This window comes from Sminthopsis crassicaudata, chromosome 2 (assembly GCF_048593235.1).
Source record: "Sminthopsis crassicaudata isolate SCR6 chromosome 2, ASM4859323v1, whole genome shotgun sequence".
Classification (NCBI taxonomy): domain Eukaryota; kingdom Metazoa; phylum Chordata; class Mammalia; order Dasyuromorphia; family Dasyuridae; genus Sminthopsis; species Sminthopsis crassicaudata.
Genome location: NC_133618.1, coordinates 610,418,062 through 610,442,429, shown reverse-complemented (window position 1 = coordinate 610,442,429; position 24,368 = coordinate 610,418,062). Strand labels below are relative to the sequence as shown.

The 24,368-nt window shown below is 48.7% G+C and overlaps 1 protein-coding gene across 1 annotated transcript; it reads left to right on the top strand.

Annotated features, from left to right (window-relative positions):
• The first annotated feature begins 200 nt into the window (after window positions 1–200).
• RRP12 (ribosomal RNA processing 12 homolog) lies at window positions 201–21,665 on the top strand. Its single transcript, XM_074295976.1, has 34 exons — window positions 201–435; window positions 2,839–3,062; window positions 4,705–4,788; window positions 5,164–5,240; window positions 6,714–6,819; window positions 7,081–7,197; window positions 7,800–7,938; window positions 8,071–8,198; window positions 9,013–9,111; window positions 10,164–10,255; window positions 10,762–10,873; window positions 11,156–11,253; window positions 12,055–12,169; window positions 12,614–12,756; window positions 12,973–13,094; window positions 13,204–13,268; window positions 13,363–13,525; window positions 13,951–14,105; window positions 14,370–14,437; window positions 14,883–14,976; window positions 15,573–15,731; window positions 15,847–15,927; window positions 15,998–16,103; window positions 16,374–16,481; window positions 16,731–16,888; window positions 17,498–17,589; window positions 17,730–17,876; window positions 17,961–18,136; window positions 18,251–18,367; window positions 18,530–18,579; window positions 19,148–19,220; window positions 20,484–20,545; window positions 20,878–20,960; window positions 21,118–21,665. Exons 1-34 carry the CDS (start codon window positions 297–299, stop codon window positions 21,218–21,220), a joined length of 3,855 nt encoding a protein of 1,284 aa, XP_074152077.1. The 5' UTR covers window positions 201–296; the 3' UTR covers window positions 21,221–21,665.
• The last annotated feature ends 2,703 nt before the right edge of the window (window positions 21,666–24,368 follow it).

Below are 24,368 nucleotides of genomic sequence, written 5' to 3'. Positions count from 1 at the left end.
TAGATATAACCCACATAAGCAAAAGCTCCCTCTATAATTCTGAGAAGTGCAAACTTTGGGTCTCAGGACCCAAAGGTTGGAGAAAGTCAGGTATAAAGATTCTCTAAGATAGCTACTAAGGCGTTTCCTCTCAAAGCCGGATGTTGACAACTTTCTCCATGGTAACCAGGGAAGCGACCCGGAAGTGACTCGTGGGAAGCGGAAGTGAGGAGCTCGGAGCCACACGTGGGTTCTGCGTGTGTTGGAAGGGTAGCTGAAAGTTTAGCCGGGTTCGCCCTCGCGGTCAGCTTCCAACCATGGGGCGGTCTGGGAAGTTACCCTCCGGTTCCTCCACCAAGTTGAAGCGCTGGAAGAAGGGCCACAGCAGCGACTCTAACCCGGAAGGCCGGCGGCACCGGCAGGCCGCGCGGAGTCGCTTCTTCAGCCGGCCCTCAGGTACGGAGGGGGGGGCTCTGGAGAATTTCTAGAGCCTGGGGGCCTCCTTTGGCTTGGAGCGGGGCCCTGGGGGGGCTTCAGGAGCCGGGCGCTCAACTCCTCCCCCAGGGGCGTCCAGGAATTCCGAGACTAGAATTAATAAATAAATAAGGGAAGAAGAGTAGGAAAGGCAGGATGCTTCAGTAAGAGGCGTGTTCCAGCACGTAAACTTTAAGCAGGACCTTTTAGAAATAAAGTTTTTAGGCTGCTTTATGGATTGTTCTGGTGTTTCATGGAAGGGTGGGATTGCTCTGACTGGGGGGACGGTCTCTCCGATCCCGGGGAAGCATTTGAAAACGGTTCAGTCAGGGGTGAAGGGGCTTCGAGTGAGGGGCGTTCTCAGCTTCGGAAACAGACGGAAGCGGGAAATGTTTGGAGATGGAGAAGTGCAGTGTGCGCGAGGGGGGCGGCGGGAGTGTTGTGGCGACGGCTGCGGAGGAGGGCGCCCACGTTTGGGTCACTTCGAAGCGAGGAGTGTGCCTCTGTTCCCTTGAGAAAGTGTGGAGGTTTGGGAGCAGAGTTTAAATGAAGCCAAGGAGGCGGGGTCAGGGAGTTGAAATTGAGTTATTTGCTAGAGTATAGAAAACCTTAGAGCTTTAAAGTATGACGTCAAAGAACAATTGGTTGTAAATGTTTTGAAGAGGGAAATTGAGGAAGGGAAACCTATGAAGTAACTAACAAAGTAGTTCATTTAAATTAATGAGGGGCTCCAAGAAGAGAGTGGGGAAGAAAATGTGGACATAGAATTGACAGAATTCTGGAAACTGATAAGGCCAGAGTGTGAGAGAGAGGAGGGAGGGGGGAGGGAGGGACATCATTGGCAGTCTGGTGAAGTTTAATTTTTTAATGAATAAGATAAAAAATAAAATAAAATGAATAAAAAATGAAGAGTTACAATGTTAAAATACAGTTCTCACATTACTTTTTAAAACATACACAAATTCGTGGACTTGGTTGGAGAGAGGAGTCAGAAATACCGAGAAGATACATTTCTTATCTGAATGATTGAAGAAGTAATCGTGCCTGTCATTCATTGAGCCTGTGCTAGGCTTTCCTGCGTAAACAGAACAGAGTGGTCTCTGTTCTGCAAAATTTACTTTCTGGGACATCGATTGACAAGTAAATAAGGGATATACAAAGTAATTTCAAGAGGAAGGAGGATACTGACAAGGGGAGGGAGTGTGATAGAAGAGGCAGCCTTGAAGGAAGTTGGAGGCGAAGAAGGAATAAGTGCAAACAAAGGGGAGAGACTGAAAAGGTGTGGAATGAAGTGCTGGGGATGGAAAAAAAAAAGCAAGACAGTTCTGGCCCCTCGGGGCTTACACTCTACTAGGGGAAAGTATCCTGTGTAGGTCAAGGAGAGATGTTTTGATCAAGGAGTCACAGGATGGTCAGTGGAGCCGTAGAGCGATTCCTTGAAGTGTCCTTTCTATGAATGGTAGAGCTGACTTTATTACTGTTCCCAGAACAAAAGCAAGTAATGACAGGGTAAGAGGGTGACGTACACAAGAAATGGTGTAGAGGTAGACTAGCTAGGACTGGTGAGTGATTGGCTGTGGGTGGCCAGGGAGGGGGAAAATTCAAGAATAATCCTTAGGTTTGGAACCTGGGCTTCTTAAACTTTGTCCACTCAAGAAATGGAAAGTGACCCCTTTTCACCCAAGAGATTTTTACAGGATCCCAGGTATTTAGATCTATAAAATATATATGGAAATCTACCTGGTATCAAATTGTAATTCCACAACCCTCATATTCAGTTGCATGACCTCATATGGGGTTGCAACCTGCAGCTTAAGAAGCTTTGACTTAAACGACAGGAATTGTAGCAGCTGGTTTCAATTTTAGATGTGTCTACTGTGTGGGACAGCCAGCTGTTATCAAAGCAGGACACAGGCGACGATGGGGATGGGGATATATCTGTATAGAAGTAGTTATTAAACCACTGGTTGGATTAGTAGAGGAGAGAGTATAAAAAGAAATGAGCACTTGCCTGTCTTTAGAATATCTGGGAGTAGGAACAATCAGATAGCAGGAAGGACAGTTTAGTGGAGTAAAATGCTTCTGAGAACTTAAAAAAGATGAACATTGGAGCATTGATGAGTGACTTAGTGCTGGAGAAAGAGGTGAGATTGCAGGGGAGGGAGAAGTAAAGAGTAAGGAAATAGGGCCAGGGGAACCATACTTGGGAGAGAGTTTAGTGAAAAGGAAAACCCAGGGACTTGTTTGGGGGATTTAGGGGGAAGAGGGGGGAGAGGTGGAGGTGGTGGCAGCGAGAGACCTGAGTGTGTTTATAGCTAGAAAGGCAGAGAGTAGAGACAATGACCTCTGTCCTATGAGGATTAACCCTGTGCTTCCTTTTTTCAGAAAAAAGTGATCTAACTGTCGATGCCCTCAAATTGCATAATGAGCTACAAGCTGGGCCTCTCCCTTTGGGAGAAAAGGCTCAATCCCTCATGGAGGATCAAGCCGACCCAACGCTCTCTGAGAAATCTTCAGCCACCTTTCTAAGCGGCCTTTCTGACTGTACCAATGTCACCTTCAGCAAGGTGCAACGCTTTTGGGAGTCCAACTCGGCTGCTCACAAAGAGGTAGGGGCTGGGGGCTCTCTTAGGATTTTGGTTGAGGGTGGTGTGGGGATCTAGCTTGTTTGATTTCTAAAACTCAACCTTGGTATCAACTAATTTAGCTAGGCTTTGGTTACAAATGAATTTGTCTAGTATTAATGCACTGTTAATGGAGTTGTGAACTGATTCAACCATTCTGGAGAGTCATTTGGAATTTACACCCAAAAGACAATCAAACTGTGCATACTCTTTGACCCAGCAGTATCTCAGCTAGGTCGTATCCCAAAGAGATCATGAAAAATGGAAACGGACCTTTAAGTGCAAAAATATTTATAGCATCTTTTTTCATGGTGACATAGAAATTGAGGGGATGGGATGCCCATCAGTTTAGGAATGGCTGACCAAGCTATAGTATATGAAAGTTATGGAATACCATTGTGCTGTAAGAAATGGTGAACAGATGGACTTCAGAAAATCCTGGAAAGACTTATACAAATTAATGTAAAATGTAATGAGCAGAGCCAGGAAAATATACACAGTATCAGCAGCATTGTGTGTTGTTCACTATTAGTGACTTGTTTATTCTCATAACTCAGTGATCCAAGACAAGTACAAAGGACTGAGGAAGGAAAATGTTATCCACATTCAGATAAAGAACTGATGGACTCAGAATGTAGATGCAAGCCTATTTTTTCCTACTATTGTTTTTTGTGTCTTTTTCTTTTTGATCTGCTTCTTTTATAATTGCAACAATATGGAAATGCTTTACATGATAGCACACATAGAACCAATATAAAATTGTGTATCGTTTTTAGAAGGGGAGAAGGAAAGGAGGGAGAAAAAATTGGAACTCAAAATCTTGTAAAATTGAATATTAAAATTTTCATTCTTTTTGTTGTTGTTTGCTTGCATTTTATTTTGCTTCTCTTTTTCTTTTCTTGTGCGATAATTGTATAAATATACATATATTGGATTTAACATTTCTACCATTATTTAACATATATTGATTGGACTACTTGCCATCTAGGGGAGAACATGGGGAAAGAAGGGGAGGGAATTGGAACACATGGTTTTACAAGGGCTAATGTTGAAGAATTATCCACGCATTTTTTTTTTTATTAATTTTTATAATTATAACATTTTCTTTGACAGTACATATGCATAGGTAATTTTTTTTACATTATCCCTTGTACTCCCTTCTGTTCCAAATTTTTCCCCTCCTTCCTTCCACCCCCTCCCCTGGATGATGGGCATTCCCATACATATTAAATGTCTTACTAGTATATCCTAGGTACAATATATATGTGCAGAACAGAATTTTGTTGTTGTTGTTGCAAAGGAAGGATTGTATTCGGAAGGTAAAAACAATCTGGGAAGAAAAACAAAACAAAACAAAAAAAAACAATGCTCACAGTTTACACTAATTTCCCAGTGTTCCTTTTCTGGATGTAGCTGATTCTGTCTATCCACGCATATGTTTTGAAAAATAAAAAGCTTTAATTTAAAAAAAGGAAAAGAAGAAGAATGTTACAAATTGTCTTGATATGTAATTAGGGGAAAAATAAAATACTATTAGGGGAAAAAAATTAATTTGTCCAAGAGAGAAGAGAGAGGTGTGTTTTGGTGGGATGATGGTGTCTAATTCATAGATCTATTTTCCTTCTAGATCTGTGCAGTCCTGGCTGCTGTCACAGAAGTGATCCGTTCCCAGGGAGGAAAGGAAACTGAAACAGAATACTTTGCTGCCCTGGTGAGTTGGGGGTATGCAATAGAAGCTCTGTAGTTCAACCCTACTTGATTCTCAAACACTACTCAACAGAGTGGGTCTGAAAGGTATAACATAACATAGACCTCGAGATATAAAAACAAAGAAGGGTAGTATTTTCCAATGGATTTGATAGTATTTGCCAGGTTATTTAAAAAAAAACCACACACAAAAAAACCACTGTATTGCCATATTTTCTCTTGGGTGTCCCTGGGTTCTGAAGATCTCAGAGAATAAATACTATCCCTGGGCACATGTTGGCCTTCTCCACTGTTTAATTCCATAGCTATACACATGCCCAAATAATTTTCATCTGGTGAGCCAGGCTTCTGTTCACTTTATTTTTTATCTATTCCTCAGATGACTACAATGGAAGCTGTAGAGTCTACAGAATCTTTAGCTGCTGTGGTTTATTTGCTGAATCTGGTTTTGAAGCGGTAAGTACGGGCTCCTGATTGCTAGAGACTGAAGGCAGAGATGGAATGAGGAAGACTTTTCACATCACAGTGTTTTGTGTGGAGCCCAGGGGTAAGATGAGCTCTTGCTTAAGGAACATTAGTTATTGGTAGCTTGGGTGACGATTGTGTTCTCCAAAATGAGGCTCCTCTGGCATGGGGGAAAGGACAGCAAGAATAAGTTTTGATACCACAAAGAATTCTACAATTAAGTGACACATTGGGCCTGGAGGTGATCATCAAAGTTATCTGGTATTAGCAAGTAAAGCAGAAATAGGTCTCTGAAACAGAACAGATGCCCTAGGCCTCCAGCTAAATATATACAAGATTAGTGGTTTGATAAGCATATAGGAAATAGCAGAATTAAAATGAGAAATAATAATTGTGTGGAAATTGAAGTTGGGTGGGGTGATTATTCACCTGAACTATCTAATAGACAAACAAAAAATAAATATTAAAAAAATGAATTCAAATTGAATACAATAATTACTTTTGTTGTGGAGGGTAGATGGATTTTTTTTTTTTTTTAATTTCTGCAGACCGAAAGAATTAGGAACAAATGTATTTGACAACATTAAATTTTTGTAAAACAAAATCTTAACAATAAACAAAATCTTAACAATATATTCATGAACCAATATATTCATGACCAAAAGATATCAATAGATGGTTTTAAAAAGCAAACAAATTATTAATAGCTCAAAAAAATCCTCCTCATCATCAGTAATCAAAGAAGATAGAACCCCAAACAACTCTTAAGTTACTGCCTTAGCAAAAATCATTTAAAATAACAAAACTCAGTGTTAGTGGCATTGTGGAAAAAATAGATCCAGTTATTTATTGCTAGTGGAACTGATAACATACAGAGTCTTTGAGAAGTATGTTAGAACACAATAAAAGTTACAAAAATCATCCTATCTCCGACCATTTGACTTAATGAATCCATTCTGGGGAATATATACATTGAAAGTTATCAAAAGACAAAAAAAAGAAAGCTTTTTCAACAGTGTTCCTAGTAGCACTGTATGTAATTATGAAAGCTCGAAGACAGTTAAATGCCTAATAGGGGAACAGTTAAATTGTGGTTCACAAATGTAATGAACTCCTATAAGGCAATTAAATGCCACAAATAGAAATATAAAAAAAGAGGGAAAGAATTTGAGTGTCACAAAGTGAGGGGGAAACCCCTAAAATATAATCCATATTAATTCTAAGTGTATAAGAAGAAAAGTTAACAAAAATGGACAAGCTAGGATTCAATGGACATTTAAGGGAGTGACTGCAAAATTGTACTTTATTCATTGATGTCAACTTATTTAAATGTAGGTAGTTGCTAATAAAATTTAGTTCATTATATTGATGCTAAATATATCGTTATAAGGAATACTAAGAGAAAGGATCTTGGAGTCCCAGAGAGCCCAGCTTGTTCACTAGTCTGTGTTCCCTCCTCCCTAGGGTTCCCAGCCCTGTGCTCATTAAGAAGTTCTCGGACACCTCCAAAGCCTTCATGGATGTTTTGTCATCTCAGGCCAGCTCTGGTTCCACAGCGGCACTCCGATGGGTGATTTTTCCAGCTTCTGTTCGTTCTCTGCAGGGGATTTTGCCTTTGAGAAGAGAGCAGAGGGAGGCTATGTGATATGGAAGTGGAGGTGGCATGTGGAGCCTAGAAAGGGGGTGGAACCCTTAATTTCTCTGGGATTGAGAGCTTTGAGATTCTTTTTCTTCTCTGGATCTCTCAAGCCCTGCAGCTGGACTTTCTGTGTGGAGTGGGGAGTTCTGTGTGACTTCAGGTGGGTGATGCTCATGTTGCTGTTTCTATAAGGTCCTTTCCTGCCTGGCCACTCTCCTGCGAAAGCAAGATCTGACAGCCTGGAGCTACCCGGTCACCCTGCAGATTTATCATGGGCTGCTAAGCTTTGTGGTTCACGCCAAACCCAAGGTGAGCCTGCGCCTGGGAGGAAGGCCTGGTGAAATTTTCTCATTGCTCTCCTGTTCTCAGAAGTGTGGGACTGGGGTTGAGCCTGGCTGGTTGGGAGCCAGCAGCTCTGGTTGGGGCTGGTAGGGCACTCTCCCTGCAGCTTGAGAGCCTCTTGGGGTCATGTTTAATTGAGCTGGGTTTTTTTTCCTTTTTTCTTTTTTTTTTTTAAACTAAGATTGGGAGACAGTTTAATATTTTATGACGTGAACTAAAATCCATGGGAAACTGGTCCCATTGCATTCCCCAGGCAGTCTCCAGGGATGCACAAAGGACTAATCCCACTTGAAAGCTAGGAGGTATGAAAACTGAAACTTGTTCAGGGGGGACATCGTAGATGTTTGTAGGGTGCACCCAGATCCCAGAGCACCTCCTCTGAGTCCCTGTTTTCCAAGTTTGTGAGTGATGGTTTTGACTCCCCCCATGGATTGTCACTCCTTGAAGGCGGGACCCTACGTTCCATGACCCTCCCCTAAATAAGCACTGAGATCTTTGCTGGCCAATGCCTTTTTAGGGGGCCAGCCTGGCACTAACTTGGCTTCCCCCACCCTGGGCCTATTTTACAGGTCCGGAAGGCAGCGCAGCACGGGGTGTGCTCCGTCCTCAAGGGCAGCGAGTTCCTCTTCGCAGATAAGCCTCCTTCACATCACCCGGCCGCCCTTTCCACTGCCAAATTCTGCATCCAGGAGATTGAGAAGTCCGGAGGTAGGGCAGCCCGATCTGGAGAAGTCCATGTGATGTGGGGGGGTTCTGGGGCAGTGCCTAGCCCTGGCCCCTCACCCAAGTCTGAGTCCCTGCGGGGAGCCCCGGGGGATCACAATTCTGATTCTCCTCCAGGCTCCAAGGAGGCCACCACGACCCTGCACGTGCTCACGCTGCTGACTGAGCTGCTGCCTTGTTTCCCGGCGGGCATGGTGAAGAGCTGCAGTGAGACTTTGCTGAGGGTCATGACTCTCAGCCACGTGGTGAGCCAGAGGGGCCGGGCAGGGTTAGTTAGCATGGCAGAAGGGCCTAATGCTCATGGGATTTTGGAAATTGTGGCAGAGCAGGGAATTCTGAGGAAGTCTCAGACAGAGACAGAAGAGATGGTGGCGGGACAGGATGGCTTCCTTCAAGTGTTTGAATTGTGCAAAGGATTTAGGTTTCTTTTTGGCCCCAGAGAGAGGGGCTCAGAGGAAGGGGGGCAAGTAGCAGGGAGCAAATTTAGGGTTAATATAACAGAAGTCTTCCAGAAAAGAAATGAGCTACCATAGTGGAGGTGGTCAAGCAAAGACTCCTTGGCAGTCTCTGGGGAATGCAGATGGGGGTTCTGGTTTGGCATCTCAAAGGTCTGAAAGGACCCCTTTGGCCCATCTGAGATTTGGGGATTCTGCTTCATAGTCAAGAGTTAAGGAAACACTTCCACTCATGGTGTTGTGCAAACTCAACAACTCTGAGACTTCCTCTCACTTCTGACTACAGAATTTAGCAGATTTCTCTCCTTTCTTAATTTGAGACCTAAGATTATTGAAAAAGTCAGACTTGTTGTGTTAAAATAACATTGATGTCCCTGAAATCCAGTTGCATGACTTTCTGTATCTCTGAAGAAAACATCTCTGGGGGCACAAAGCACTGATCTCATCGTTGTACCCAAACTGTGTGTTCTATGTGTAAGGGCCAGCTTGTTGGGGTGAAGTTCTAGGTCAGTACTAGAGCTCTGCCCCATCCTTCCCTCACTTGTATTGCTTGTTTCCCAGTAGTCCCTGACTATTGGAGACTGAGCCCCTGTCTCTTCCCTAGTTGGTGACTGCCTGTGCCATGCAAGCTTTTCATAGTCTCTTCCATTCCAAGCCCAGTCCTGGCACCCTTTCAGCGGAACTCAATGCCCAGATCATAACGGTGAGCCTTGGGGAGGTGGCTTTGGGCTTGTATTGTTGCCTTTGAGGAATGGACTGGGTGAGGAGGGGGATGGGGAGCTCTGTCCCTGAAGGGATTGTGCAGAGGAAGAGGAACAGCTTGGTCTGGGGCAGGGAAGGGACTGCTGGTCCTGGAGGGTGAACGGCATGCTTGACTTGCCCCAACATTCTGGCAAGGGCTGGCAGATAAGGCAGCCCATCCTCTGCCCTTCTGAAGAGGGGAAGAAGGTACGGTCTCCTGGAACAGAGCAGGTGCGGGGTGTGCTGTCAGGGCTGGCCATGAGGGAGCAGTCACAGGTACGAGAGTCATCAGAAGACCAGAAAGGGCCCTTTGGAGAGAAGCGGAGGCAATAGGTTCTGAGGGAACAAACATCCAACCTGCTAGGGAGGCCTTCCAATGAAATGAGAAAATGCAGATGATCCTCCTCAGGGTGGAATCTGCCTCATGGAATGAATAATAACATGTTAAATAAGAGATAGCACAAATCTCATTCAGCAACACTGCAATAGCCGAATGAATGCAGAAGAACTTGCCAGGTAGTGGAGATATTAAATTCTAATCATTCCAGGAGTTAGAGACAGAGTTCCTACTTAGAGTTCCCTCGGGATATCAAGTCACATCATGTTTATTAAAAAATTATTAAAATAGAGTTCCTTCTTGCAAACATAAAAGTTGAAGCTAAGCTTTTTAGTGAAAAACCTTTAAAATGGATAGCAAAAATAAAGACAAATGCAGTCTATCAGTGATATTCAGGTCTGTTTGGTTTCTTAAGACTAAAATTTGTGCAACCTAATTGTGAAAACTTCTGTGACCCAGGGCCTGTTAGGACTAGACCAGGCCTAGAAGTCCAGGTCTAGAATAGATCCAGATTGCCTTCAGCTGACCCTTGGACCTGCTTCATACCCACACTTCAGAATGGCGGCCAGAGGCTCAGGGGGAGGGGGATAGTTGTGTGTGGTCCTTTACTTACTGGTGTTGAATTTGGACTCCTAGACTTGTTCCCCTGGTTTTATTTACTGTCCTGCTCTCTCCAGGCCCTGTATGACTACATTCCCAGTGAAAATGACTTACAGCCCCTGCTCGCCTGGCTTACAGTCATGGAGAAGGCCCTTGTTAACCTGGTCAGGTAGGCCAGAGCTCCTATCCCAGCATGCTTCCTCCAGGGGGCAGCAGAGATGGGAACTAAAGTGGGGGCTTTTTCCTAAGATGGAAACTAAATCTTATCCATCAATTGGAGGGAAAGAGGCAGATGGCCAAATCTCAGCTACCTTGACCTCTATCTTTTGAGGAAATGGAGATTCGGCTTAGGAAGGGACAGTGGGAATGGTTCTAATAGTTCTGCCCCTGCATGGGCCACCCCAGAAGCTTTACCTCTGGACGTTCCAGCTTCCTCATCTTTGTGAAAGAGTGGGATTTTCCAAAGTCTCTTCCAGGTATAAAGTTCTGGAAATGTAGAATTTTTCTAAAAATGTATTCAACAGGAGGAGAAAAGGATTAAATTAGAATAGAAAACTTGTTGAGTTTTCTTCCTCTTATCTGATTTTTTTTTTTTTTTTTTTGCTTGCAAGAAACTGCTGACCTCAGTCTCGTAGCCCTTGGGGGCCCAGAGATGTTGAAACATTGTTTTTTCAGGTTGCAGCGGGACCTTGGTATGGGGCATTTACCTCGATTTTTTGGGGCTGCCATGAACTGTCTCCTTTCACCTCATGCACAGGTGGCTATAGCCGCTACCCAGAGCCTCAAGGTATTCTTACGTGGATGCTGTTGGGCAGGGAGGGGGTCTCTGCTACCTGTGCCTGGAGTCTGGGGTCTGGTTGGAACTGTCCCGTTGGTGTAGGTCACAGCATTATGTGGTTGGTGGGTCTGCCTTTTGCCACTCACCCAAGACTCATGCTTGACCTTTCTGCTTAAGCTTGGGCCTCCTGGAAACACCTGGATGGGTGCTTTGCCTCCCAAGGAGGGTGGGCACCTTGTGGGGACGAGGGGAGCATCGGTCACAGATGTCTCCTGACTTCCCTTCCTCTAGCTGCTTCTCACCGAGTGCATTGCTCCCCATGTGGCTGACATCGGCCCAGTGACATCTTCTGCCTCCGGGCCCCCACTCTACATCGCCAAAATGTTCAGGTGAGAACACTGGATAGAAAGGCATCACCTGAGGATGCCGCAGGTTTTATAGAGCAGCTTTCTTCAATTTGTATCTTGGTTGTGACCCTATGGAAGTACTCCAGGAGTGTTTTGGGGATCAGGGAAGGTGTTTACAGCCTATCGAGCTATGGATCTCAGCCTTTGCCATACCGCCCTTGCTTTGGCCAGCGTCAGCGATAATGTACATCTGATGGTAAATTCATCCACGCTGGCCATTCTTTCTCCCTCTCCCCCTTACTGCTCTGGCCAGAATCAGCAGGAGAGAGAGGGATACTTGATTTGTTTCATTTCAAAGCTTAGAAGCCTTGGAATCTCTTCTTCCAATGGTCCGTTCTTTAGTTGGCTTTCCAGAGATTTGAGTTACATTAAGATTTTTCCTGAGCTTTTTCCTATCTGCCTTTGCACTTGATCTGTCGAGGGTCTTATCTAAGTCTAGGCTCTCTTGGAAAACTGCTACACTTGCTAAATCAGGAAGGCAGGAAAGCCACTGACCTCAAGGCCTTCTGGAAACAGGTTTTGGAAATCAGAATGTAGCAACTTATTTTTCTGAATACTGAACTTGATGTTAAATAAAGAGGGCATTTTCGTATTCAGAGTAGAGCAGATGAAGAGGGCTGTGTGTGAGGTTGTGGGCCAGGAGGTAGGCTGCGGGTCCCCTCTCGGAGAGTGTCTCCTGCTCAGGTCCATTTCTTGGCCACCAAGACCCTGTGCTGACCAGCAGCGTCTGTGCCCTGCCGAGCACTCGCCTGACACGTTTGGATCTTACTTACTCGTTGGCAGGATTGTGGAAGAAGGGCTGACGTACAAGTTTCATGCAGTGTGGGACTTGGTGTTGCAGCTGTTGCGTGGCTTCTTTGAGACCTGCGGGAAACAGGCTCACATCATAATGAGGAAAGTAAGTTGGCCGGATGCCAGCTGGGAGGGCTGTCTGGGCAGGGAGGCTCGGGTCACTGGGTATGATGGGTATGATGAGGACAGAAAGGGAGAAGAGGTATAAAGGAAGTTGTCTTGGCTTTGACGTGTCAGCAAAGATAGAGCGCCTAAAGAAGTCCTCTGGTAATGGAGATGCCCTCGCTAGCTTGGCTGGGCACCTTGATTGTCATTGGGCTATTGGATTGGATCAGGGATTAGGGAAACTGCAGAAAAACCACGTGAGAGTGATGGGAACCTGGCCCCTGCAGGCTGCTTCCACGGGCTGCTTCCCTGGGGGGAGTCGGGGTGGTCTCATTCAGATTATTCCAGTTCCTGAGGGCAGTGAGGCACAGCGGTGACTCCCTGGCTACTGGAGCAGGCTTCTCTGGAGGGCAGCTTTCTTCCTGGGTTTCCCCTCTTTCTGCAGTGCCTCCAGTCCCTCTGCGACTTGCGCCTGTCCCCACACTTTCCTCACACGCTGGCTCTGGACCAGGCCGTGGGGGCAGCAGTGACCAGCATGGGCCCCGAGCTTGTGCTTCAGGCTGTACCTTTGGAGATCGATGGCTTTGAGTAAGTACGGGATGGGAGGGTGACTTTCAGCAGGTGCCCTCAGCCAGGGAAGATGCTTGTCTCAGCCTTCTGTGCTCAGGACTCCGTTTGGAGAGGTGATACCTTGCACTGGGCATTGGCCGTGGTGGTCTCACTTGGAGACCTGAGGAGCAGTTGCATTTCCTGCCGGCTGCCCGGCAGTTTTGTTTCATGTGGCTGGTATCTTTCTCTCCCCAGAGAGAACTTGGATTTCCCTCGGAGCTGGCTGCTGCCCGTCATTCGTGATCACGTCCATGATACACGGCTGGGTTTCTTCACAAGCTACTTCTTGCCCTTGGCGACCACACTGAAGAACAGAGGTAGTGGGCTTCTCTCTGAAGGGCAAGTTTGGTTTTCTGAGGGGCTTGGGAGTGACCCCGCCTGGAAACGTTAGCCGGGATCACCCAGTCTCCATGTCTTCTGCTATAGCTACAGAACTGGCCCAGGAGGGGAGGACCATGGAGTCCAAAATCTACGAGACGCTTCAGTGGCAGGTGAGTGCAGCCGGTCCTCCCGGCTGGGGCTGGGGGGCTGCGAAGGGAGGGGCCGCTCCCCAGAGGGATGTGTTTCCCTTCCTGCCCTCCCCAGATATGGACCCTGCTCCCTGGATTCTGCACCAGACCCACTGACGTGGCTGCCGCCTTCAAGGGCATTGCCCGGACGTTGGGCACAACCATCAGCGAGCGTCCAGATCTGCGGCTCACAGTGTGCCAGGCGCTGCGCACGCTGATCACCAAGGGCTGTGAGGCAGGTACGGCTTCTGCCGGATCCGAGGCCAGGGGCTCAGGCTGACCCGTCCCGCCTCTTTGCCTACTCCCCAGAAGCCCTGTCCTTCCAGGTCACTGCCTTGTGCCCTTCTCCAAAGAGTGGGGGCTTGTCCTTCTGTAAGGGAAAGGTGAAGGGCAACCTGCAGGGTCTGCCACAAGGGACTGGCAGGTACCCATCCTTTTATGTAGTGAGTCATCGGCCAAGGATGGTAGCAGAGAAGTAGCTCCCAGTTCCTGCTTTTCAGGAGCACTTGGGCTCTGACCTTCCAGCCTGCTGCGGCTTGTTGGCTCTGTGAAGGAGAAGGCCCTGGGTGACTGGGAGGGATCTCTGGGCTCTGACGCAACAGGCATCTGGGGTTAATGAAGCTCCTTGTTCCTTTTTGGTGCTTGGTGCTGGTCTCGGAAGCAGAAGCGGACCGTGCTGAAGTGAGACGCTTTGCCAAGAACTTTCTGCCTATCCTCTTCAACGTGTACGGACAGCCTCTCGCTGATGGGGAAGGCACTGCTCCCCGCCGGGCCGTGCTGGACACCATTAAAACTTATCTCAGCATTACAGAGCCAGAGGTGAGCCTGGGCCTGGACAGGCTGCAGGAAAGAGCGGGGGGAGGTCCGGCCTGGGGAGGGGGGGATCAGGAGCCCTACCAGGGCTTGGGACTCCACGAGCTCAGAGAAGGCTGCGGCGTTGCTGGGCTCGGCTCTGAATGGTTTTCTGCTTCCAAAGCCTTTGGGGTGGAGGATCATCTTCGGGTTCGGGGCTAGGCTGGTGACTGAGAGATGGGGCGTGGGGACCCTGGCTTCTTGGTATTTCATTTCTTCATGGATCTGCAGCTGGTGAATGGATTCCTGGATAAAGCCAGCGAGAAAGTGCTTGATCCCGCCAGCTCGGATTTTACCAGGTAAATGGGCTGGAAGACATTTTCTCTCCTGGTCTGGGATGATGGGCAGGTACCTTCTTCCTCAGGGTCTCTGGGAAATGGAAGCCTGAGGAAGCTCATTTTAAAATGGAGCCATCCCACGCTTATCCTGTAGAAGTTTGAAGCAACAAGTTCCCTTCCACTTGAAGGGGAGCTGGGGGGTGTCAGTGCTGCCAAGTGGCCACATGCCCCCTCGTGTACCAACTATGAAGACCTTTCATTTGACTCATACATAGTACCCACCCAAGACTTAACCCCTGGCCATTTCAACTATTGGAGGTAGACACTCGGGTAGTTCTACCCATAGAACTTCCAGTTCGAATGCTAATTTCATCGGAGGATGGACTTCACGCATGAGCTAGCCACCGCCTCAGCTAGCCCCAAATTAAACCCTGGACACCGATTGTATTTTTCCCTGCCTCAACAGACACTCCATCTTGGACTTGATTGTGGCCATGGCACCTCATGCTGACGAAGCCTCCATCAGCAAGCTGTACCGTACCATCTGCCCCTACTTAGAGGTGAGCTCCTCAGTGCCAGCTTTGTGGAAGATGGCAGGGCCAGGAGGGATCAGGTATATGAGGGCGGAGCCTCTGGACCAAGTTTGAGTCTTAGAAGTTGAGTGGTTCCATGGAAAGGAAGGGAACACCAAAATTAAATTGTGCTGTGGAGGCAACAGAAGACCGACCTTTTTAACTTCTAATTACTATATTTTGACACAGTAAATGTTTGCAACACTGATTCTCCTAAAAAGTGCATTTCTTGAAAACTGCCAAGTGATATGACTGTCTCTGTGCCACTGTCACTTAACGGTTATTGATCATTAGCAGAGAGGAAGAATTTGAATGGTTTGGTCCTAATGTCCTTCATGTCAGACCCACATTTTCCTGTCCGGTGTTACTTTTTTCCACAATGTTGCAGTTGTCATGTATTTTGGGGGCTCTGCTTGCTTTCATCTGCGTCATTCCATCGGGCTCTTCTACTGTAGGGCTGAATTTGTCGTGTCTGATGTTCTTTGTGACCTTTATTCCTTATTTATTGGGGCTCAGCAACTGAGGAACATCTGAATAAACTGGCAAATGTTCCTTGTTCCTGAGCTGCCTTTCCATTCCCCTAGAGTAAAGAGCACACGATGCAGAAAAAGGCCTACAGGGTACTGGAGGAGGTGTGTGCCAGCCCAGAGGGTCCTGGAGAGCGCTTCGTTCAGAGCCACCTGGGACACCTGAAGAAAACCCTCCTGGACTCTCTGCGGAGCACTTCCTCCCCCGCCAAGCGGGTGAGGCATGGGGGGCATGGGGGTGGGGGGGAGGGGTGTTCCCAGTATTGAAGCAGTGGGAACCAGGGGCAAAGCCAGATGCCCCCTGAAGTGCCTCCCTCTCCCTCTCCCCCAGCCCCGTCTGAAGTGCCTGATCCACATCATCAAGAAGCTGACGGCTGAGCACGAGGACTTCATCACTGCTCTGGTCCCTGAGGTGGGGCTGGGACCAATGGGGGGGGTGCCCCAGCGCATAGCGCAGGGGCCTGACGGGGAGTCTGCTGCAGGTCATTCTGTGCACCAAGGAGGTGTCGGTAGGAGCGCGGAAGAATGCCTTTGTGCTGCTGGCGGAGATGGGACGCGCCTTCCTCCGGTTTGACTCCAACCAGGAAGGTGAGGGTTTGGTTCGTGGGGTAGGGCTGCTTGGCTCAGCTGGGAGCGGCTTCCTTTGTCTTTGGGAGTTATTTTGGAGCCTGAGCTCTGGCTGTTGTGGAGGGCGGGAGTGTCCCCTTCTCTGGTCCGGCAGTGTCCAGGGGCTGGAACCAGTGGCCACTTCTTGGCCAGAACCCTCCTCACAGCTTTGCCTCTTGGTCCGTGGGAGAGCCGGACGGGAAGGAGGAGAACCCATGGCCGACAACCCCGCTCTGGTTTCTGTTGTTGCAGCTGCTTTGCAGAGATACATGCTTCTGATCTATCCGGGCCTGGCGGGCTCCGTCACCATGATCAGCTGCAGCGTCCTGGCCCTCACCCACCTCCTCTTTGAGTTTAAGGGTAAGAGCTGCTCTTTCTGGGAAGCGCCACCGAGGATGAGATGGCCGCCAGAAACAGGGAGGGGGAGGGGGACAAGAGCAGCTTCTTTCTCCTCTGCTTTATTCAGCATGAGCTTAACTTTGCCTGTTGAGTCTCCTCGGGTTCCGGTGTCCGTCTGTCCAGTCTCCCCGTGGGGGTGAGTGAGGTGGGGATTGGGGTCACTGGGGAGGGGGAGGGATCACTGATGGGGAGCCGGGGCCTTTCTTGCAGGTCTGATGGGAACGGACACCATCGAAGAGTTACTGAAAAACGTGTGCCTGCTTCTGGCCTCCCGCACCCGGGATGTGGTCAAGTCTGCCCTGGGCTTCCTCAAGGTGGTGCTGCTGGTCATGGACATGACCCATCTGGCTAGGTACCTGCAGCCCATGGTAAGTGCCAGCCCGGGAAGCCGACCCATGCAGCGCTCCTGGCTCCGGGGACTGGCCCCCGGGCAGCCCACCTTCCTTGGGCATCTTTTACCCCCAGAGGGAAAAGCCTTGTGGATGGCAGTGGGCAGCTAGGGGGGATGAAGTGACCCAGCCGGGCCCCAGGCCTCGTTCCGTGCTCTCCCTCCCTCTGACTCAGGGCTCTTTCTGTATGGTCATCATCTGCCTGGTTGTAGGTGCACCACCCACAAAGGCTGCAGACGGCCCTGGGCATGAGCATGGCAGAATCGGGCATGGGGTGATACAGAGCAGGGGGTGCTGAGGAGGAAAAGATGGCTGTGAGCTGGAGCAGCCAGGGCAGGCTTCCTGGAGGAGGCGGGCTTCGTGCTTGGCTGGGGAGAACGGATAGAGAACTGGGAGGGGCCCCCGGGCAGTGGGTGCAATCCCTGCTAACGAGGGAGGTGTGACGGCACAGGGGGCACTGGTGAGAGTCTGAGAAGTGGGAACACAGACAGCTCAGGAGCATCGGTGCCCAGGCTTCGCTACGTAGCTCAGAAGCCGGCTCCTGGCGCACCCTGCCCTCTGTGTAACCACACGTTCCTGCCTTGACAGATGGGAGCCATCGGGAGTCTCACAGATGACATGCGCCGCCATTTCCGGATGAAGCTCAGGAGCCTGTTTACTAAGTTTATCCGCAAGTTTGGGTTAGTGAGGAGGGAGGGGTTGGGATAGGGGCTTCCAGGGAAGTAAGAGCAATGTGGAAGGCCTTTGTGGCTTTGGGGAGGGGGCTGCACCTAACTGGCGAGGAGCACTCTGACTGGCACGCCTTCCTTTGCTCCCTTAGTTTTGAGCTGGTGAAGGGCCTGTTGCCTGAGGACTACCACAAAGTCTTGGTGAACATCCGCAAAGCCGAGGCGCGCTCCAAGAAGCATCGGGCCTTGCAGCAGGCCTCTGTGGAAGAGGAAGAGGAGCCTGCAGTCAGAGGAGACAGGTACGGCCCTGCCCAGCCTCCCCTGCTTGGGACCTCCTGCCCTAGGCTGGACAGGAGGCCCACCCTTCCTTCCCCTCTGTCTAGCATCGAGGAGATTCTGGCTGACTCGGAGGAGGAGGAGGAGGAGGAGGCCGAGAAGCCAGCCCGGGGCAGGGATCAGAAGCGGCTGGCACGTGAGAGGAGCAGGGCCTGGCTGAAGGAGGGCGGTGGCGATGAGCCCCTCAACTTCCTGGATCCCAAAGTGTCCCAGCGCGTCCTAGGTAAGAAGAGGGCCTGGCTGCCGGGGGGCTTGGGGCCTGCCGGTCTGCACCGTCTGCCGGTCTGCACCGTCTGCCCTCCTCACACCTGCCCGCCTGGGCACACTCTCTCCCAAGCCACGCAGCCCGCCGTGCACTCCAAGAAGAAGAAGGACCACGACTTCAAATTCAGTGCGGATGGGCGCCTGATCATCCTGGAGGACCCAGAGCAGCCAGAGGAGGACGCTGCTAAAGGTGTGTGAAAACTCCATGGTGAGGCCCCCTGCGCGGGCTGCATGGGGCCCGGCCTCCCCAGAGAAAAGTCCCCTGTTCTCTCTCATCTCAGAGGCGGGGGGGGGGGGAGCACAGGGGCCTCCCACCCTGGGCACTGAAACGCTGCTTGCTCTTTGGGACCAGGCGAAGAGGAGGAGGTGACTGACTTCAAGCAAGAAGTACGCAACCTGAGCGTGAGTATCCCTTCTGCCACTGTGGGGCCTCTTGAATTTCCTGCCTGAGCTCAGGCAAGCGGCCTGGTCCGAAGCCTGGACTCGGGCACAGCGAGAAGTCATCTTCAGTAGGGTCATCCGGCACCGACCAGAACCTTCTTCAGCCCCAGATATGGGCGGGGGGAGCGAGGAGGACCTCTTAGCATTTTGTCACTTTGCCAGTTTCACGAAGGCCGCTCTGTCAGGAGGGCATCAGCTGGGATGGGATCTTGCATGAGTGGGTGCCTGCTGCAGAAAATAACTGGCTTATTTCTGGGTTCCAGCTCAAAGGCTGAGAGTCACTGCTCTGGAAGAGAAGCCTACCCCAGAGCTCTCCCTCAGCCAACTCACCTCCCCCTTTCTCCATCCATCTTGGGGATTAAGTGGTTACTTGAACATTGTCTCCCCAGTGGCCTGTGTTCCTCAGGGCAGAGACTGTGCTTCTCATAGGGCTTGGCCCAGCAGGGGCATAGAGGAAAGGCTTGTGGAGGGGCAGATCCAGTGGCCATTGCTGGCACTATCTTCTGCTTATCTTCCTCTCTGTTCACAGAAAAAAGCCCGGAAACTGAAGCTTTGTCAAGACCATGATGATGACGAGCCAGAGCCCCCGCCCCAGTATAGAGGTGAGCACGCCCTGGACCAGTTGGGTGGATACCTGGTCCCCACCTTTGTTGGGCAAGTGAGACAAGGGGGCAGAATAAAAAGAGGGGAAGTCCCTGTTTCCCAACCCCTCATTCTTGCTCAGGGTGCCCCTGGCATTCTCAGACCACCCTCTGGAGGAGCTGAACCTCATCTGGCTGGGTTCTGGGAATGGCACGGGCTCCTAGGAGCGGAAGCTGCTATCTGTGGCACAAAGCTTTGGGCAGCTGGGCCTGCTCTTCCCATCCTTGTGCCCACCAGAGGAGGCGGCCCGGTGTAAGGTCACCCAGAGGAGCTCGCAGCCCATTCTGTTTCACTCCCCGTGTCCTGGCTGCCATTGCTGAAGTGTTGGAAGCAAGATTGCTCATAATTGTTCAAGCATGCTTTATTCCCGTCATAGTTTAGCAGGAAACAGGCTTGGAAACAGCTGTTAGAAAGTAATTACTGATTTAGGAAAGCCGGGCTCAGGCCCTGTGCTGCCATGAGTCACCTGTTCTTGGGGCCTTGGTTTCTCCAGTTATAAATGACTAGGTGGGCCTGGCGCCCTCTAGGATCCCTCATTATGGCTTGGGAATTCTGGGATCTCCGCAGCTGCTTCTGGACACTGGAGTGAGACCTGACCCTTGCTAGAGGGACTCTGCAGGTTAGGCTGAGGTGTGATCTTGAGTGTTTAGGAAGTGGATGAGCTGCCAAACCTTGGGTAGGACCTTGGGTGAGTCACTGGGAGAAACTGAGGCCCCAAGGAAAGAAGGCAGCTAGTCCTGCTCATAGCAAGAGTCAGAGTAGGCCCTCCGACTGCATACCAGACACTGAACTAAGGGCTTAGTCTCTGTGTTTGTTCTTCACAACACCCTGAGAGGCAGGTGCCATTTACAGCAGCCAGTGAAGGGACTCGCCCAGTGGGCCAGATAGTCCCTCGGCCTCTCCAGGCCCAGTCCTGTCTCCTGTGGACCTTCCACCTCTCAGTGCCCTGTGGTTTCCATCTATGCCTGTCCCACAGGGTGGTTAGAATCAGGGGAGGACGGCTGGGAGGGGCGGGCAGCCCTCAGATGCTGGGGGAGGCAGATGCCACCAGCAAGGCCGCAGCCTGGCCCTCCCAGCTCCTCCATTGGGCCGCAGTGGTCACACGCGGTTCTTAGGGATGGGGGTTGCCGAGCTCTGCAGGCACCTTCCTCGGGCTCCTTTCTGGGAGAGGCAGCCATTCTGACCAGAGCTCTGAGACCTCTCTTCATCTCTTCTCTCTCTAGCCGGAGGGTCTGGAATCCACCGTCCGCTGTCCAAGAAGCCGGGGGCCGATTACAAGGCCAAGGTAGGAGCCACAAGTGCCAGGGCAAGGCCCCTGGTGCCGGATTCGGGTGTAGGGAGGTTGGGGAAGGGGCCTGGTGACCCCACTCATTCCTTTTCATCTTCATGTGCCATTGCTTGTTTGGGAAGTGGGAGGGGGCCTGGAGGCCGGGGGCTCCTGGGCCCAAAAGAAACAGAGGAGACGATCTCTGTGTCTGGTTAAGAGCTGCAAGCCCTGGGCTCCTCCTGGCTATGCCTTCTAAGGTCTAGAGGTAGGCAGGAGGGGAGGGCAAGGCTGGAAAGGGGGCTGGCGGGCTGACTCTGGCCCCCAATTTCTCTTTGTCTCCGGCTGAACAGAAAGGAAGAGGTGACGTGAAAAGGAAAGGTCGCCCGGACCCCTATGCCTACATCCCCCTCAACAAAGCCAAGCTCAACCACAGGTACGGCAGCCAGAGCGGGGTGGGGGGGGCTGGGAGGGAGCCCTGCCAGGAGTCTCAGCCCTTGCCTGTGAAGGCAAATAATAGGAGGAATAGATGGGAAACAAACAGAATTTCAGCAGTGCATGAAGAACTTGTCGGTTTGTCTTTGGCTTTGCAGGAAAAAAGCAAAGATGGAAGGACAATTTAAAGGGCTGGTGAAAGCCGCCCGTCGCGGGGCCCAGGCTGGGCACAAGAACCGAAGGAAGAAGCCACGAGTCTGAGTCCCAGAGTCCCCGGAGGTCGTTGTCCCCAGCCTTGGTTTCCAGCTTCTGCTTGCTGTGAGGAGCCCATGACTCTGAAAGTGTCCTGGAACCGGGAAAATGGTTGACCTGATGAGACTGGAGGCAGGTGCCAGAGACTTAGCTCGAGGAAGGCCGGGGACCTGATTAAGGCCCGCTGGGACTGTGCTCTCTGAATCAAATTCATCCAAGGCGACTGCATGCTTTTTGGGCCAGGGAGCCCATTCACGGGGCTTGGACGGTCTAAGCTGCCTGGATTCTGGGGGACACACCGTTTTCCTGATTAGACTGCTGCTGTTCAAAGGCCTCGGGTGGGGCAGTGTGTGTTTGTGTGGACCTCTGCTTTGCTGGTCACTCACTGACCAGAAGGCTGTACTATTCTGCACTGATGTGCATTAAACTTGGGCTTCCTGAGCACTCTCAACAAGAATTGTTTTATTTTTTTTAATCACAAACTTTTTTGTTACTATTTATTTTGACCCAGCAAATACAGCCAAAGTGCTTTCATTCTTGAAAGACAGTTAAACAAAGCCATCCAAAAAAGGGACTGCAAGAGGAAGGAAGAAAAATTCCGTTTAAGATAAGTCACATGGAGCATCTAGGAGTCCAGCCACCTAGACAAAGACATGTCTTAAATATGGCTACAAAGTAGTTCTGACAACAACAACAAAAGCAGATAACTGGGGAGAAGGTCAGACTTGTACATACTGTACCAGTCATTCCAGGGTGATTATTTGTAGAATTAGATAAAATAATTCTAAAATTCATTTGGAAGATTAAAAGGTCAAGAAATAAGAGTAGAGAGGAGGGGGCTTGGCCTTAGCCAGTCTGACGCTCTGCTGTGACGCAGAACTGCCTGGTGCTGGACAAAGTAGGGAAAAATGGGTCAGCGTAGTAAAGGGGCAAGTCATAGGAGAAGCCGTAACATCCTTAACAGGGTCATTAGGTCAATGAACTGCATCATAGCAGATAACATTTGTGTCATGCTTCATATGCACCAGGCACTGTGTAAAGCACTTGATTCTTACGAGCATCCTAGGAGATAGGTGCTACTTTTTTCCCATTTTACAGATGACAGAACTGAGGCAATCCAGTTGGGTGACTTGTCTAGGATCACAGATAATAAGTATCTGAGGTCAAATTTGAATTCAGATCTTTCTAACTCCAGGTCCAGGCTTTCCCCATAATATGCAGAGAAAGGCCCTCTATTCACCAGGACCATCGGAGAAAACCAGAACTATAGAGTCTGGTGGAAACTCAGCATGCCACTATGAAGTCCAAATGGATAAATGATCTGAATTAAAAATAACGAACAACCCTACACTTAAGAAAATTTAAAAAAACATGACATGTCTTTCACAGTTTTGGGTTAAAGAAAGACTCATGACAAGACATGAACCCATAAGGTCATATGGCACAAAGAGGGTGGTTGCAATTGTATGAAATGTTTAAACTTTTGCATGAAAATCAGTGCAATTAGAAGCAGAAAAATAGATGTGAATTGAAGGAAAATCTTAGCATTAAATATCTGATAAACGTGATTTCCATCTTTGACGTAGAGAATACACGTGAGTCTTTCAAGAACCATTCCCCTATAGACAAAGGGCCAAAGATATGGAAGCATCAGTAATCAGCCCCCAAATACTTGAAAAACCTAAAAGCAATATTCAATAAAACAAGCCAAAGAAGAAGGAAAAGCTGCTTGGAGGGAAGGTAGGCGTAGTTAATTCATTGCTGGTGAATTGTTTCAACCATTCTGGAAGATATTTTGGAAGAAAGTTATAAAATGCTTTATTTAAAGCCTTTGAGCAAAAGTTGCACAGGTTGGGCAGCCAGATGGTTCAGTGGATAGAGTGCTGGCCCTGAAGTCAGGAGGACCCACCTCTTAACGCTTCCTGGCTGTGTGACTTGGGCAAGTCCCTTAACCCCAACTGCCTCAGCCAAAAATAAAAGTTCTACAGGTACTATAATCACAAGGAAGTAGTGGCAGTAGTAAAATAAAGGTTCAAAAATGTTCATAATTTCTTCAGGAAGATTTTTGATAGTGTCCCCTGCCCCCTTTAAGAATCATCTTTTGTAGAAAAGAATTCTTGTGACAAAGAAAAAGACAAAATTTAACAAATACGTATTTTTAAACTCTGTTCTTTGCAATGCCTTATGTCTGTGCTCTCCCTCCATGTTTGCAAAGCAGGGGAGGACATGTCTTGGTATCACTTCTTTGAGTGCCAATTTTTTGTTTTACTGCATTTGTTTCCAATTTGTGTGATTATTTCCATTTACATTGTTGTGATCCTGGTGTCTATTTTCCTGGCTCTACTTCACTTTCCATTAATTCACATAAGTCATCTGTGCTCTCTGTATTTGTCGTGTTTGTCATTTCTTATAGCACAAGAATATTCTATTCATGGACCACAATTTGTTTAGCCATCCTACAGTCGATAGGCATCTACTTTGTTTCCAGTTTTTTTTATTAAAATCCCCCCGACACACACAAACTAATATAAATAATTTAGTGGTTTTGGTTCTTTTTTTATTGGTGACCATCTATGTGCTTCATAGGGAATCTCTGGCTCAAAGGATATATACATTGTACAATGACTTTATTTGCAAAATTCCTGCTTTCCAGAATAAATTGCATTAATTTACATTTCACCAATAATTCTTCAGAGTGCCTGTCTTTTCACAACCTCTCTAATACTGATTATTCCCATCTTTTATCATTTTTGCCAATTCACTGGTTATGAGGTGAAACTTTAAGGTTTTCATATTTGCTCATTGATTTATTTCTTTATTAGTGATTTGACACATTCTTTCATATGTTTATTAATAATTTATAATTCTCTCAAAACTGCTCACATCCTTTGATCACTTGTCTTTTGATATATATTTTTCTGTTATCCATATGTTTTGGATATAAAATCCTCATCAGAGTTAACACAAGAACAATTATTTTTCCCCTTTTGACCCTAAGTGCACCAATTTTATTTATGCAGCTTTTTGTGATGACAGAATTGGAAACAGAGCAGCTGCCCATGGATTGGGACTGGCTAAACAAATTATAGTATGTGAATATGATGAAATATTACTGTGTTGTAGGAAATGATGTCTGTTGAATACAGAGAAGCATGGT